The 17,499-nt window shown below is 36.8% G+C and overlaps 1 protein-coding gene across 1 annotated transcript in view; it reads right to left on the bottom strand.

Moving 5' to 3' along the window:
• Positions 1–17,499, bottom strand: part of CFTR (CF transmembrane conductance regulator) — a 184,276-nt gene that overhangs the window by 10,824 nt on the left and 155,953 nt on the right. The window contains exons 23-24 of the mRNA XM_055283782.2: positions 13,749–13,904; positions 3,475–3,564 (exon numbers count right to left, since the gene is read on the bottom strand). Coding sequence (XP_055139757.1) covers positions 3,475–3,564; positions 13,749–13,904 — 246 coding nt within the window. The remainder of the gene's footprint in view (positions 1–3,474; positions 3,565–13,748; positions 13,905–17,499) is intronic.

The following is a 17,499-nucleotide window of genomic DNA, read 5'->3' as shown; positions in this document are numbered from 1 at the left end:
CCAAAGGCAGACGATTCCTGGTGACTTCGAAAGAAAACTATTGTCATTTGCAGGTGCTCTAGAATGAGCATCACTCTTTTGTGCTAAACCTATGTTTCCCAGAGAAGTATACCAAGTCAAACCAAAGCCTCCTTCTTGTAGTGGAGAGCTTCAGAACTCAGATAGGAAGTAGATGAGAAAGTGTGGAGAGATGTTACCTTATACTGGGAATAATCCCAGTGTAGTGGAGTCACCTAGGTCTCTTATAACTCATGTTTCATTGATGCAAATTGATTAGGGAAGGACAAAGTGGTGCTACCTATGGGGTTTGCTATAAACTGAACGCTTCTGTCCCCCTGCCAAAGTCGTATGTTGAAATCCTAACTTCAAAGATGCTGGTATTAGGAGGTGGGGCCTTTGGGAGGTGATTTAGGTCATGAGGGCTCTACCCTAAACCCATGATTTGGATTAGTGCCCTTATAAAAGACATCCCAGAGAGCTAGCCTGCCCACTCTTCTGCCACGTAACAACACAGCGAGAACACAGCCATCTGTGAGGAAGCAGGCCTTCACCAGACACAAAATCTGTTGGCACCAGATTTTGAACTTCCCAGCCTCTAGAACTGTGAAAAATAAACTTTACTGTTGTTTATAAGACATCTGGTCTATGGTATTTTGTTGTAGCAGCCCTAATGGACTAAGACAGAATATTGGTACTGGGATCTGGGTACTGCTGTAACAAATACTCAATGTGGAAGCAGCTTTGGAACCAGGGAATGAGTAGAGGCTAGAAGAGTTTTCAGGTACATGCTAGAAAAAGCCTACATTGCTGTGAATGGACAGTTAAAGGCAATTCTGGTGAGGGCTCCAGAGAGGAGGAGAGCTGTAGAGAAAGCTACTATCTTCTTACTGGATACCTAAGTGGTCATGAGCAGAATGTTTGCAGAAATATGGATGGTAAAGGCCAATCTGATGGGTTTTCGGATGGAAATGAGGAACATGTTATTGGATAATGGAGGAAAAGCTATCCTTCTTATAAAATGTCAAAGAACTTGGCTGAGCTGTTTGTGTCCTGGTGTTTTGTGGAAGGCAGAACTTGAAAGCAATGAAATTGAATATTTGACTGAGGAAATATCCAAGCAAAGTTGAAGGAGCAGCTTAGTTACTCTTGACTGCTCATAGTAAAATTCAAGATGAGAAATGACTTTAAAATGGAATTATTCATCAAAAGGGAAGCAGAACTTCAAAATTTGGAAAATTCTCAGCCTATCCATATTGTGAAAGATGAGAAAGCCTGCTCAGGAGAGAATACAAAGGGTGTGGCCAAATTTGATAAGTAAATTACTATGGACTAGCCATCTCAACAGAAAGTAGGTGCTATGCATTAAGACAGTGGGGATATTAGTCAGCCACCTAAATAGAAGCCAGAATTTATAGTCCAAGACAATGGAAGAATGACTGCAAAGCCATTTGGAGATCTTCCAAGCTGCCTTTCCCATCATAGGTTCAGAGTGCAGAAGCCTGGGGTAGGGCAGAAAGATTTCAAAGGAGGGGCTACAACTGCCCCATGCCACCTCACATTGCAGACTTCACATTGCAGACTTCACATTGCCACCTCACACTGCAGTCTTTGCTCCTGTATTAGCACATTTTCATACAGCTATAAAGAGACTGGGTAATTTATAAAGAAAAGAGGTTTAATTAACTCACAGTTCTGCATGGCAGGGAAGGCCTCAGGAAACTTACAATCATGGCGGAATGGAAAGAGTTATGTCTTACAGAGTGACAGGCAAGAAAGAGGGTGCAAGAGCAGGGAAAACTGCCTTATGAAACCATTGGATCTCGTGAGAACTCACTCACTATCACATGAACGGCATGGGGAAACCATGCCCATGATCCAGTCACCTCTCACCAGGTCCCTCCCTCAACACATGGGGATTATGGAGATTATAATTCAAGATAAGATTTGGGTGGGGACACACCCAAACCATATCAGCTCCCCATACTCCATTGCCATGCATCTCCACCACCCTAGGTATAGCTGTAGCAGACCCCAGCACTCATGCACTACACTCAGCAAAACTGTAGGGGAATGGCTGCCTCCACCTAGATTTCAAGAACCCAGAGAGTCACAGGGACCAGGTAGAGGCCCAGGGGTGAGGTCACCACATAGAGCCCACATTAGGGCAATGCCCAGTGGAGCTATGAAGGCAGGGCCACCTATGCAATCCCAGACCAGTAGAACTACCAGGCATGCAATTGCACACTCAGGGAGCCATAGGTGTGGGATTGGAGCACAGACCTGCCACAAAGAATGAGACACTCAAATCCATGAGGATAGCGCCTCCAGCCCAGTGTGTCCAGAGGTGAGACACCACCCCAGTGAGCCTGGAGGCAAAGCAAAGCAAATTATTCTCAAGCCTTAAAGTTTTAGACTTGTAGAGACCTGTCACTCCTTTTTTCTTTTCTATTTCTCTTTTTTGAAATGGGACTGTCCAGCCTGTGCCTGTTTCACCATTTTGTTTTGAAAGCACATAATAGGTTTGATTTCACAGTTTCATAGTTGGAGAGCAATCTACCTAAAGAGGAATCACACCTTAAGTCCCACTCTACCTGATTTAGCTGTTTGTGCTGATTTAGCTGATAATTAGATGAAACCTTGGACTTTAGCCTTGTAAGTTGATGCTGGAACAAGTTAAGACTTTGGGGGCTATTGGGATGGAATGAATGTATTTTGCATGTGAAGAAGACATAAACTTTGGAGGTCAGGAGTGAAATGCTATGGTCTAAATATTTGTGTCCCCCCACCCCCTCAAATTCATATGTTAAAATCCTAACCCCCAAGGTGATAGTATTAGAATGTACGACATGTGGGAGGTGATTAGGTCATGAGAACAAAGCCCTCGTGATGGGATTAGTGCCACTGTAAAAGAGACCCCAGAGAGGTCTTGCCCCTTCCATTATGTGAGGACACAGCAAGAAAGCACCATGAACGAACCAGGAAGTATGCTCTCACCAGACAACAAACCTGCTGGCACCTTGATCTTTGACTTCTCAGCCTCCAAAGATTGCTTATAAGCAGCTCAGTCTTTGGTATTTTATTTTAGCAGCCTAAATGGACCAAGATAGGGCCTGATGGTTGGAGCCTTACCACTGAGGAGAGAAGTAGGTTCAGTCAAAAGTACCTGTTGCGCCAGGCATTTTAGGGTACTCCATTTTAAAGTTGTGCACAGAAATACACACACACAAAGTGTGTAGAATGATCTTAGCCATATCAACCATTTGTGTTGGTATGAGTTACCTCTTTCAAAATCATTTCAGTTAGGGGTAGGTCCAGTCAAAAGTACCTGTTGCTCCAGGTATGTTAGGGTACTCCATTTTAAAGTTGTGCACACACATACATGCACACAAAGTGTGTAGAATGATGTCAGCTATATCAACCATTTGTGTTGGTATGAGTTACCACTTTCATAATAATTTCAGTTAGCAGCCTTACCTCATCTGCAACTTTCCATATTTCTTGATCACTCCACTGTTCATAGGGATCCAAGTTTTTTCTAAATGTTCCAGAAAAGATAAATACTTTCTATAGCAAAAAAGAAAAGAAGAAAAAAGTATGAATAGCCTAAATATCTTTTTATTTTTCCCTTATTGTATTGTAAAATATTTCAAGTAGAAAAATTATTTTAAAATAAGAAACACCCATGTACTTACCATCAAGTTCTCTCAAATTTTAATATTTTATCATGTCTGCTTTGTATCATTCTTTTAAGAAACAAATACTACAGCAATATTTGGAGTCCCTTGTGAACATTTTTCTAATCCCAATGTCTTTAGAATAAAGAAATTGAGAAAATTGTTAGTTGTAGAATATTAAAAAATTTTATTCCTAGCAATATTCCTCATTATAAGCAAATGTAATATAAAATTAAAAAGTAAAAAAAACCCAGTAAGTTTATGAGTTATAATTAACCTGCTAGAACAAATTCCTAGTTTGTTAATGTATTCCTTGGATTTCTCTGATAAGCCTAGCTTCCTAAGGGATTTTGAAATTTCTTTAACCTATGCTTATTCAAATACACATGTTTATCTCATCTACAAACCAAGGCACAACTCTACTTATCTGATCAGACAGGCACAAGAGAGAGCCTCAACTTAGAAATCAGTGGAAGAGCAGAAGTCAAATAATTGTTTAACTGAATGCATGTTCCTGGTAAGGAACAAAATGACAATCTAATTCCCTGCATAGAGCATTGCACAGCTATCACCCTGAAACATCTACTTACCAGATCACCATCTACTTAATTCTGTCTATATTATTTTAAAATGTCTTAAAAGAAAATCACTGTCTCATTGGGGAATGCCGGTGCAATAGCAATAATAATATTTAGTTCTCTGTGCCTGGGGTGAATTAAAAATAATATTTTTGATATTAACATTTAGAATAATTTTTTTACCCTTTTTTCTTTTGCCTTTGGTTAATAACATCCACTAAAGGGAATTAAGAATGAAATTTCTTGAAGTGTAGTTTTTACCAATTGCCTTGAAATGAGAATATTTAATGGCCATCTGGTCCACAAGGAACCACACAAGTCAAGTCAATCCCCAATTAATAGTGTCTGTGTCTCTCAGGCAGATGGAGAGTATCCTCAGCAAGGCAGCCAAGTTTACTGAGGGTCATGTTAGAAATTTCATACCCTGGGGCATAACTTATGACTTAAAGAAAAAGTTGTTGTCAAATGTCTCAGAAACTCTCTAGAGAGGTCAGCTAGGACCTCCATGCTGATATTTCTCAACCTACCTCAAAATCACCATCCTGAAAGGTACCTACATTGCTTTACAGAGGGAATATAAGAGATGAGCATATGACTCATAGGATCATAAGATATGTGAGGGATATGTTTGTGTATCCACCTCCAAACTTCTATGTAAATAAAAGCAATTTCTGAATAAACTGAAGAGAGTAGACAAAGGTCATTATTGGAGAATTCTGAAAAACTAAAGAGAATTAAATGAGAAGCCGTGCTGAGAACTTGAGTCAGTTCATTATTTAAGCAATTGGATTTATTTAGTATATAAAGTTAAAAAACATTGCCAATAGAATTTTTCCATTTGCTGATTTTATATATTTTTCATTTTATATTGTGGTTCTTTAAATAAAAGGTTTCTAGCATTATTGAGAAGAACAGGAAATGATAATTGTAAGGGTTAACCAAGTATCAAACAATGTATTACCTGCTACAGAAAAGTTATCTCCTCCAAAAGGATGGGACACATAGCTCACATTTATGGCAGACTTATCATGAACCATGTCCTGGGACAGGCTTATTCTATATATTATCTCTTTCAATCTTCATGTCAACCTCATGAGGTAAATCCTACTATGTACATGAAGAAACAGCAGGTTGGAGAAGGTAAGTGACTTGTCCAAGGTCACTTAGCTAGGAGATAGTAGGAGCTGGCATTCAAACACAGGAGTGTGTCTCTAAACCTGTGCTCCTCATCACCACAGCAAACTGGCTCAAATTCTTTGTGGACCATTTTTTTCTTCCTATTTAAAGCTCAGGAAAGATTAAAGGTTGGGCAGCGGCAGTCTGATGGGTACATAAAGAGCCCATCAGTACTCAGCAGCATGTTCTTTATTTAAACAATTATCCATCCCTCTAGCCACAGTCTCAGTTCCTGGAGAGATTAGTTTCCTCTTCCTATGCAGGACCTGAGTTGAAGGGTTTCATATGGCCTACAGCCTCATTATAACTTTCAAGGAGACTTACACATCCAATGGAAGCACACAAATTGAAACGGAATAATGGCATTATCATGGAGGACTGCGGGAGGATGGTGGGGGGAAGGCCAAAGATGTTACGGCATCAACACCGACACAGAGTTATGAAAGGCAATGTGGCTTGCAAAGATGTTGTAGTAATGCAGTTCTAGCCTGGAAGGTATGTCTACAAACAGGAACCCAGCCTCTTTGATCTTCCATGTTTTATGAAATGGGGAAATCCTACCTTTCTTCTCAAAGCTACTCTACCCCTAGGCTTTCCCATCTCAGTGTATGGTACCTTCATTTCCTCAATCCAGAAACTTGGGAGTCATTCATGACTTATCTTTCTCCCTGATCTTCCCAAATAAAATTAATTATCAGTCCTATCTGGAGCAGGGCAAGAGCCTCCTAATTGATTTCTTCCCTTTCACTCTTGCATCTCTACCCATCCATTCTCATTCAGCAATCAAAGCAATTCACTACAACAGAAATTAGAACATTTCATTGACCTGTTAACAAACCTTCAAAGGTTTTCCACTACACTCAGTCCTTTAAGATGGCCTACATGACCCTACATGGTTTAGCCCCTCCTACTTCTCTGACTCATTTAGTGCCCTTCTCCATTCTCTTCCCTTTCTTCCTGCCACCACACTGGCTTTCTTTCACTCCCTCAGCTTCTTCATACATTGGATTCCTCTTGCCTGGTAATCTCATTCCCTACCTTCTTCCCATGGCCAACTGCATTCTTTAGGTTTCAAATTAAATATCACTTCCTCAGGGGTAGATCTCCCAACATATGGTCTCATAATACTCACACTCTGCTTTCATAGCTTACAGTGAGTAGTAAGATTATATGTGCATTTGTGAGCATTTTGTTTTTAACATCCATCTCTCCTACTAGACCATAACTGCTACGTACCCTGTCCTTAGCAAAAGCTGTGTTCATAATATATGCTCAATAAATTCTGCCTGAATAAATAAATGGACTGATATGAAAATAGGAAGTAAAATACAAAAACATCAAACTCAGAGTTCAGCACATGTTGTTTTTCTTCCTTCTGAAAGAATAGCTATTACAACCTAGTATTTTGTTTTGGCTCAGAAAAAAATATATATATATATATTATATATATACACACACACTATATATATATATGTACAGATATATGTATGTATGTATATATACACATATGTATATATACACACAGATACATGTGTGTTTATATAGATATACACATATATATCTATCTAGATGTGTGTAGATATATATATCTCTACTGCCATATAATATATATATATATACACACACACACATATACACACACACACACACCATGTATAATTCTATTAAAATGTGGCCAAATATTTATTAGTATCACAATCTTTAAAGAAATAATACTAACAACCCATTAAAATTTTGATCGTTCTTTATAATTGCTTGGGAAATGGTAGGTCTTTTACTCATAATACTATAATAGTTTATATAAAATATCTATCAAAGTATATTGATATATTAAGTTTAGCTAAAATAGATACATATATATTAAACATTATGAAGAAAGAAAGCTGTTGGTTGAAATTAGACATCCCAAAGTTTTAAGTGTGGTGAATTTGATACCATTCAGAAATTCTGTAGGTCTTTTGTCTACAGTTTACTGTCTAGTGTTAGGTACTGAAGTAAGCACTCTAATTGAAAAAAAAATTTAACTGAAAGAACTGGTTCAGTTAGAATTCGATTTCATACAATTAGGCATTTCATTCCTGTATTACAAATAGTACCTGGCACTCTCTTGCTTCCAGGGGTGCCAGTGGGTGTCTTAGTTCTATTTTCTAAACTGTTTGAACTTTCCACAAACTCATCTCTAAATTTGAAAGGTCTTTGGAGGTCACCCAAGTCCTTTTCTCTGGTTTACAAATGAAACAGTCAAGGCCCTGAGAAGTTAAGTGGTTTGCCCAACCTGGTACACTTGGACTGACTGTGCAGCAAAATATATACCTGAAACTATCAATCACAAAACGGCCCTCTATCTCTCTTTTAAGAAACTTCACCAATAGGAAAGTTAGGATGTGCAAATATCTGACATTTATTTAATGCCATATATGTCATAAAGAGCACTTCTTGAGACCCAGAGAAAAATAAGAGCACCATTACTCATCCTGTGACAAACCTTTTTGCTACAGCTTGACTCCTCAACTCAACTCAGTGGCAACAGGTGAGGCTATATGGAGTTCTCAGGGTTGCTCATGTATATTTCACTGCAACAGGCATTATGCTTTAGCATTGGATGTCAAACAAAAAACAATAAAGCAGTTTGGCTGGTGTGGTGACTGGATGTAATATAAATTACATAAATGGGAAGTGTGACTGTTTTTCTTTAAGCATACAGTGCTGTTTGGCTTTGGCTCAGAAGGGAAATATATATACATGTGTGTGTGTGTGTGTATACACACACACAGGAGGTAGGTAAATAATGTGTATATATACATATATAAATACATATATATATATATAAATAATGTGTGTGTATACACACACACACACACACATACACACACACTCCATGTATAGTTCTATCAAAATGTGGCCCAAATGCTTATAAATATCACAGTGGTTTGGATCTCCCTTTTTGACAATGTCTGCAAAATTTTCTTATAAATTCAATCTGTATAATAGAAATCTGTTCAGTGTGAACAAATCAAGATCCTAAGTTTATGGTAGAGAATGTTTAAAAATAAGTATTGGCCAGGCACTGTTACTCATGTCTGAATTCCCAGTGCTTTGGGAGGCCAAGGTGGGAGGATCACTTGAGGCCAGGAGTTTAAGACCAGCCAGTAGAACATAGTAAGACCATGTCTTAAAAAAAAAAAATTTTTTTTTTTTAAATTAGCTGGTGATATGGTTTGGATCTGTGTCTCCGCCCACATGTCATATTGAATTGTAACTCCCAATGTTGGAGGCAGGGCCTGGTGGGAGGTGACTGGATCATGGGGGTGGATTTCTCATGAACGCTATAGCACCATCCTCTTGGCGCTGTTCTCATGATAGTGATTGAGTTCTCATGAGATTTGCTCATTTCAAAGTGTGTGGCACCTCCTCCCTCACTTTGTCTTGCTCCTGATTCGTCATGTAACATGCCTGCTCCCTATTTGCCTTCCGCCATGATTGAAAACTTCCTGAGGCCTCCTCAGAAGCAGATGCTGCTATGCTTCCTGTATAGCCTGAAGAACCGTGAGCCAGTTACATTTATTTTCTTTATAAATTACCCAGTTTCCGGTATTTCTTTATAGCAATGAAAGGATGGACTAATACAGCTGGGCATGGTAGTGCGGGCCTGTAATCCACCTACACAAGAGACTGAGGTGGGAGGATCACTGGAGCCCTGGAGTTCAAGGTAACACACTCAAGCCTAGGTGACAGCGCAAGACTCTGTCTGCAAAAAAGTGTTGCTTTGTTTTCAAGAATATCTATTAGTTAGAACAAAGTAGCTATAAATAGATGAATAAAATATTCCTCAGTCAAAAATATTTAAGGTTTGTAACTAATACAGAATAATTTTGTAATATTTACATATATTTGCATATAAATGATTGCATGTAAAATATCCAAATTATTGTTTCCTCTAAAATTACTTAATGCTTTACAACCTTTTTATACTACAACTTTTTAGTATATACATTTTCAGAGATAGCATAAAAGAAAATACTTTCCTGGTCTGACCAAATAATCAAAAATTTCACATTTTTAGGCTCAGAAATAATAAAATTGCATTGTACCTACTTCCATACCAATTATTTCTCTCTCCTCCCTTAAGTTCAGTACCCCACCCCTACTGTCCTTATTTTACTCCAGACTCATCACTTCATAGTTGGAGAGTTTCCTAGCTCATGTCCCTGCCTCTCCTGCCACCTATACCCCATGCCACCAGCAGCAGCAGGGTCCTCCACCACCCTTTCACCAGCCTCTTCCTCACTCAAAAAGACCCAACCCATTCCTCCTGAAGCCATGTTGGCACTTGTCAAGTATTAACTTCTTTTTCCTAATACTCCCTAACTTGTGGCCTCCTCTGACCTTTTCCCCTCAACTTTTTCTAGTTCCCATCTTAGTACTTATCCATAATCTCCCTGCCTGGCATCCTGGAATACCCTCTCCACATCCTCATTCCCCCACATTTCTAAAATCTACAAGCTTTATGGCCCTTTATGAACCACCTTAATTATCACTTTCCTTGTGAAACTATATTCTTTTGTTCACTACTATGGTATATACCTCCAATATAATACTAAGATGGGGACATTACTTCTTTTGCTCAAGGAACTATAAAAAATAATCACCACCACAGCACAGCATATTGTACTTACTATGTGCCAGGGAGGAGTACTAGTTATTAACTCATTTAATCCTCACAAAAACACAATGAATTAGTTACTACCATTATATTCATTTTACAGACAAGAAAACAGAGGCACAGAGAAATCAAATAACTTGCCTAAGATTACACAGACTAAAATCCAGATAGTGATGAACCACAATCTCTTCTTAAAGAAATCAAGCATTTAGTGATTCAGCACAAAACACCGTATATTGAATTCTTATCAAGCAAGTTATTGTGTTATGCACTCTATAAGGGACAGAAAAATTAGTAAGAAAAAAATCTATGTTTTATCGAGCATTTCTATTACATTCTTTATCTACCCTGCTTTAGTCGGTGATGATTTTGTGTTTAAACCTTGCTTTCTTAACTAGGATACCTGCAAGTATTTACAATGCTAAGTTGCTAAGTGGAAATTAAACAAATACAAGGATTACTCTAATATAAGATATATCAGAAGTGTCAGGTTTATAAACAAGGCTCTAAATCCCATGTGGGACTGGAATGTGGGGGTGGAATGTTGGAATTAGTCAAAAACCCCAAATTCACACAATGTTAATGTTGCTTTGAAAAGTCTAATTTGTGTGACTCATATAACAGAGGGATGCAAGGGAAAAGATGAGGAAGGCACTGCAGTAGGAGTAGAAAAAAAGGAAGGATCACTGATGTGGGGGAGTGGCAACAACAGGGCTTGGGAGCTGGCCTTTCATAATTACCCACATCACACTCCCTAACTAGCCCTTGCCTTGACCCATGACTATATTTAATCACCTATATTTAATTTATCATTTTGGTTAAATCCTTTCTTCCTTTGATCTCTGACTTATGACAATGAGTGTAATTTTGAACTTTTCATTTGAAGCTCATAGGTTGGATTGGGACCTCACTGTGACAGATCAAGGACAAGTGCTATGTATACCTTTTATGTAACCACAGAAGCTATCATACTTATAATGTTAAGCATGTAGGAGTTTAATAGTTAATTATTAAGTTGTTAATTATTATAAAATGAGTGAGAACTGCTACACTGCTGAATCATCTTTCAAATCTACAAACACATGTTTTGATCGCATTTGATATCTCCCAGAGCAAAAGATGCCCCAACTTTGAGGTGGGAGTTATGTGTGGACATAGATTCTTTTCAGATCATAAAGACTCGTTGCAAGAATAGGCCTAATCGTTTCCTCAGAATAGTTTGTCACCTTTCAAACTTGTAAATGAAGCTTTAGAAATATACTTAAAAATATTTTTTCTGTTTTTTATGAATTAAGTGCTTAACACAATTCAAGGCTAATAAACCATTTTAGATCTTGTTGTTCTAATTGCCTAAACCAATGGGGCTCTCATGATTAGCCTCATTGTCTCCTCTTCATGACCTCAAAGCTCACAAGTAACACAGAACAAATTAAAGGAGGCTCCACCTTGAAATTTACACAATAGTCTTCCAAGCTGGCACATTCTCCAAGATTGCTGTCTAGCTACAGGAGGGAAGAACATTAATAAAACAAAACAAAACACCTGCAAGGACCTGCCAAAACTAATGACATGTTGTGATTCCACAGCTCTTGTCTCAGGATCACTATGAGAAAAAGAGGGGAAATTTCTTGTTCAAAGTTCCTGTTTCATATGTCTGAAAACAAATGACCTATTGATACAGAGATCTCTAATGTCTCAGTGTCAGAGATCTTCAGAACTATGCCCTTGCAAAGTCTCAGAGTTGGAAGGAAGAAAAAAATGGAAAAGTAAACAAACATAATTTTCTTTGGATTTTTAATTCCTTCTTCCTTCTTTTTTTTTCTTTTTAAAGTTTAAGCTTTAGGACAGGATAAAATTACTTAATTTGAACTTTTAAAGAAAAGTTACGAAAATAAAAGCATCTCTTGGTTTCGACATCAAAAATATAGGAGAAGTTTGCCCTCTTTTGCTCTTTCTTGGACATTCACATAATGTTCAAAATTTGTCACAAAGAAGAAATAGCATATTCTGTTTACAGACATCTTTGTGATACTGAGAGACAGCCCTAGAACCAGCATCATAAACACATATATGAGAAGCATCTATATCAAGATCATCCAGCATTTCTGAAGGAATCTCTGAACGTATTTTTTTTGTTTGGTTTATATAATGCTAGAAACCATAGAAGAGTGGAAATGAAAAAAAAAAAGACAAACTTGGGAGACTCACTTTGGCAGAAAGGCAAGATAAAGAATTTTCAAAACTCTGGCCCACTAGGTTTTCCTCCATGTCTTGCATATGTACGTTCCTAAGTCAAAAATGCAATAAAACAAAACCTCTCTACTACATAATAGATAAACTAAAGGATTCCCAGTGAAATTGAAATTAATTTTTAGAGCTTGGCTTATTCTAATGGGCAGATTTGTGTGAACAAGAACAACAAAAACCAAAAAATTCACTACTTTTCATTAAAAATGGGACCAGAAGACTTAGGTTCTACTGAATAACAACACTTCTCTATCAACCAGTTCTTTTTCGCCTTTCAACATTTTTATTTTGCCTAATGCTATCACCTTGGGATACTTGTATTTCCAGTATTTCTTTATTTTTAGATCATCTGACAATCCCTTTTTTCTTTCTGAAGAAACAATACTGTTTTCAAAACTCCAACCAGGATAAACCTTCTGGCAACATGACAAAGTCTAGACAAATAAACTAAAAGCACCAGTTGAGCAGTTACAATATTTAGTGCCTCTTTAGTTGAAAGGAGCAAATGTTCCACAAGGTAATCTGTTAAGAAATACAAGCTTTTTTTTCAGTCTAGATTTATAGTCAGTCTACCTGGAGATGCTCCTGGCATTTTAATTTTGTGTAAAAAGTAGAGTAGTATTAGAAAGAACTATGGTAGTGGAATGGATTCAGTGCCCATTAGTACAAAGGGAGAAAAGTGATCATTAAATGTGAATATACCCGGAAAGACTGGAGAAAATACCAGCAAAAATACAGTAAATGCTGTCCAGATTTGGTCCCAGTAAAGACATTTCTTGGTTTCCATTTATATCACTTTAAACTGGAACTGTTGCTATTTCTCTCATATACAAGAAGTACTCTTATACAGTAACACATTCTAATTTGTAGAATGATACTAAGGCAATGAGGCTAGAGATCCTTTGTGACCCAAATCAGAGTGACATTAAAAAAAAAAAATGGCTACAGACTAATCTGACATGGTTCATCCATCCAAAGAACAAAAAACAATCATTACACTTTCTATTTTCAATTCCACTACCTCATGATTCCAAGTGTTTGTTATTTCAGGAGCATCTTTTATGTCTTGCAAAGCATTTCTCAACCTGGCAATTGCTAACTTAGAGGTCAGGCCACTGAAGCAGGAACAAAAAAGAGCTGTTAAAAAACAAAAGCTCAAGGCTCCCACTGTAAATTTGGCCTTCTGAAAAACACTATCAAAGCTATGAACATTTCAATAACCAGAATTTGAGAATTCCAAACTTTTAGAGACATCTTTTCTGCCTATGAGAAAACTGCATTGGAGAAAAAAGACAGCAATGCATAACAAATATATTTTGCAAAGTAATGTGAATTTCTTGAGTACAAGTATCAAATAGCAGTAAAAAACAATTTAGTTGCCTTTTTTTCTGGCTAAGTTCTTTTGCTTACCTGCGGTATCACTCCAAAGGCTTTCCTCCACTGTTGCAAAGTTATTGAATCCCAAGACACACCATCGATCTGGATTTCTCCTTCAGTGTTCAGTAGTCTCAAAAGAGCTGATAACAAAGTACTCTTCCCTGATCCAGTTCTTCCCAAGAGGCCCACCTATAAGGTAAAAGTGATGGGATCACTTCTGTGACATATAGATACCATGCCATAAATGTGATTCAGTATTGTACTTCAATAAAAACCACTGGAATATTTTATCCTTTCACCAGTGGAAGATTTTCACTTATTCATTCAAACCTTGTTGCACACTTTCAATCCTGACCAGTGTTGATATATGGAGACAAACATCCTTGGAACAGAATAGAAAAACTGGCCATAAGGAATTGGACCCCTGATGCAGACTTCCTTTATCACTGACCTTTACTAATGACAAAAAGATTGAAAATGGCCATTTTGCATAAAGGAAAAGCAAAGAGTGTCTTCATGCACATCATCTCTAAACATAGGCTCAAGCCAGAAGCAGAGACCTGCAATTTGATTTAGTACCCAAAGTGGATACAACTTAAAAACTAATCTGAAATAGTTCTAATATTTAGATGTTGACCCTAATAAATTAATTTGGTCAAGTTCAAGCCTGGAAATAAACAATGATATGTTCAGGCAGCAGTATATTCCCAGAGAAGGCAGGTTGGGCAAAGGCCTTACCACTACTCAGTGAATGAGTACTTTGGACACTTGTCAAATCACATTCTGACATTCACCCAGATTGGCGAGAAGTGAATTTCAGGAAGCAAAATGTATATTAAGGAAAAGAAAGAAAATTATTCTTGTTACCTAAAAACCATAAGAACATAGCATAGACGTGAGAGCACCATGCACTGAATGAGGAGATCAAGTGCTAGAGGTGGCCCACAGAGAGCCCCAACTCTGTGTTCTCATGTCAGCTTAGATGCCAGAACTTGAGGAGGGTGCTTTGAGCAAGGTAGAACACTATTGCAGTCATTAACTGACCACTGAAAAAACTGGCTGACAGTTAGTGGCACTGAATAAATGGTTGTTTCCTTCTCCTTACATAATTTCTTTTTTTTTTTAAGTCGTTTGGCCTTTATATACTATAACTGAGCAAATAGTCTTTTAGTATAATGCTTTTCAATCTGTAGTGAAGGACAGTTTTGTCTTCTTTTTAAATTTCTAATTCACTACGTATCAATACTTTAAAAATATATAATAAAAATGAACTTCTAAATATTCACTCTCAATTTCTATACTATGTCATCATAGACAAGTAAGTTTGTAAACCAGAACCAATGAAGGGACCACAATAAATGTTTTAGAGTACATAACAACCCTTAATAAGAATAATTTATTGAACACTATTTGCAATCTGGTAATAAACTAGGTCTTTGGGATAAGCTGATAAGCAATAATGACACAGTTGACCCCCTATCCATCATAAGAACTCTACAATGAGATTTTCACAAATGTTTGTTCTCAGACAACTGAGAAAACCAGATCAATCAAATGTTAAGTACAATACCCTGTTGAATTTCTTCATAGTATTAATCACAATCAGTACTTTTTAAATTTTTTCTTGATTATTGCTTTTGTTTGTACCAAAAATATAAGTTCAACAAGGACAGGGGAGTCTATCTTGTTTTGCATTGAATTATTAGCACCTGGCTTACCCAAAGTGCCCCATAAATATTTATTTGAATTGACTAAGGGACAGCCAGATGGAAGAATGGATGGATTTATGAGCAGATGAATGAACTTATGTAATTTAGCTGATCTAACAAATAATGGATTTAATCAATTTTGTTCAATTGCTAAACTCCTAATTTTAAAATATTGTGGAATTTCAATGCACATTTTCATTTATGAATCAGCCCATGTTGCACAAACACATTCATCATGTGTCATGATTTTTCTAACACAATAGTAAAATGTTGTATAAGAACCTGAATATGCCCAGTGCAGGTGAGGTATAGGGGAATAAAAGAAAGGAAAGTTCAATAGGTGAAAGTAATTTGCTATAAGGTCATATCAAGAATTTTGGTAAGAAGTGCTTGAGGTCTAAATCCTTGTTATCATTAATCAGGTTTCTAATGAGGACTAGACAAATGTCCATGTTCCCTTTTCTTCAGAAACAAATACTAAAATTTTTAGAGAACTCAGTTTTTAGGTTGGGAAAGACTGGATGAAGAGGCAATTTGCAAATCTTTGGTTTAGCTTTAAAGGTTTTAGCTATTACTCTGGTTTCCTTATATCACTGAACTGCTGGTAATGGATGATATCTGATACATTTTTCAAAGGCAAGGAATCACTGGTTTGTACCCAACAAAGTCTTCTTGTTTATATAATTGGCACATAATAATTAGTTTCCGGGATTTGTTTTTCCAGGCTTCTCAGTGATCTGTTGAATAAGGCTAGAGTACTTCCCGCAAATAAGCTTTTAAGACATACCCTAAATCTAAGTCAGTGTTTTCTAATAACTTCAATGTACCTCCTCCCTGAGAATGTTGGATCAAGATAAATCAAAATAATATGTTGAAAGTTAAACAGTGTTGAATTTGGTGCTAGCTGTAATTGCATTGTACCATGAATAGAACATTCCTTTCAGGGTGTCTTACTCGCCATTTTAATACTTCAACAGATGGAAGACTCTTGTAATTATTTTTCATTACCTTGTGGTCTCCAGAAATCAAGATGACAAGTCAACTGAAATTTAGATCCACAAGGTGATTATAATTGAATCTTTTATGTGTTCATATATCTCTATTAATTATTAATGAAACATAGTATTGAGAATATGCTGCTTATACCCACTGAATGATTCACCTACTTTACACCAATTTTTATCAAGATAGAAAATGGGATATGTGTTTAACAAAGCAAACAAGTATTTAGGTGTTTGTGCTGAGATGATTTGAATCCTTGATATTCTTATAAATTATTTCTGGCATTTCTGTATTTTGAAGAGACTACAAATGGAAAAAGCAGTTAAGTTCATCCAAAAGTATAGACCTTGAAGTACTATCAAATATCTATTTAATCAGAGGACTGTCCAGTACTGTGATATATACAATATACCATCTGAGGAATTTTGATTAAGTCCAGATTTATCATGAAGAATCTGACTCCAAATTAAGTTCCCAGCAGGCATTTTGAGAGGAAAAAGAAAAGACAAAAAGGATGAGATATTCTAGTTGTGGGAAGGTGCTCTGGCTATTACAATTCAGATAAAAAGTCAAAAGATTTTAAGAAAAAAACTATTCAAGATTAAAAAGAAAAATAGATTTCAAAAGTAAAGGTTGTGAAATAGCTGCTACATTTTTCATGCATTGATAATAAAAACTTGTATAGTATAGGTTCTTTAAATTAAAGGCCTCAGTTAAGAGCAAAGTAATACCACATCTTTTCCATAAAGTAATTGCTATGGACAAAGTGCTTTCACATGAAGACTGAATAATTTTTCTGCACAGAATATTTATTCTTTTCACCTCTTCACCATAACCAACAACATAGAAATCCATTAAAAATTAAACGAGATGCCCACTTGAGTCCTAAATTTCAACTGCTTTTTTTTTTCCGCAAGAAGAGCAGCCTAAAGCTGAGCTGGCAGTGTTTTGGGATATCCAAAAATATTACTAGTATACTAAATTTGAGTCGACTTCTTAATTCAGCACTTAAGAAGTATGTTTGGAGCATCTTGTGATAGTTTGCAAGATGATCTTATAAGTTCTAAAGGCAA

The sequence above is a fragment of the Symphalangus syndactylus genome, chromosome 6 (assembly GCF_028878055.3).
Source record: "Symphalangus syndactylus isolate Jambi chromosome 6, NHGRI_mSymSyn1-v2.1_pri, whole genome shotgun sequence".
Lineage (NCBI taxonomy): Eukaryota > Metazoa > Chordata > Mammalia > Primates > Hylobatidae > Symphalangus > Symphalangus syndactylus.
This window is presented reverse-complemented; position numbering and strand designations above follow the sequence as displayed.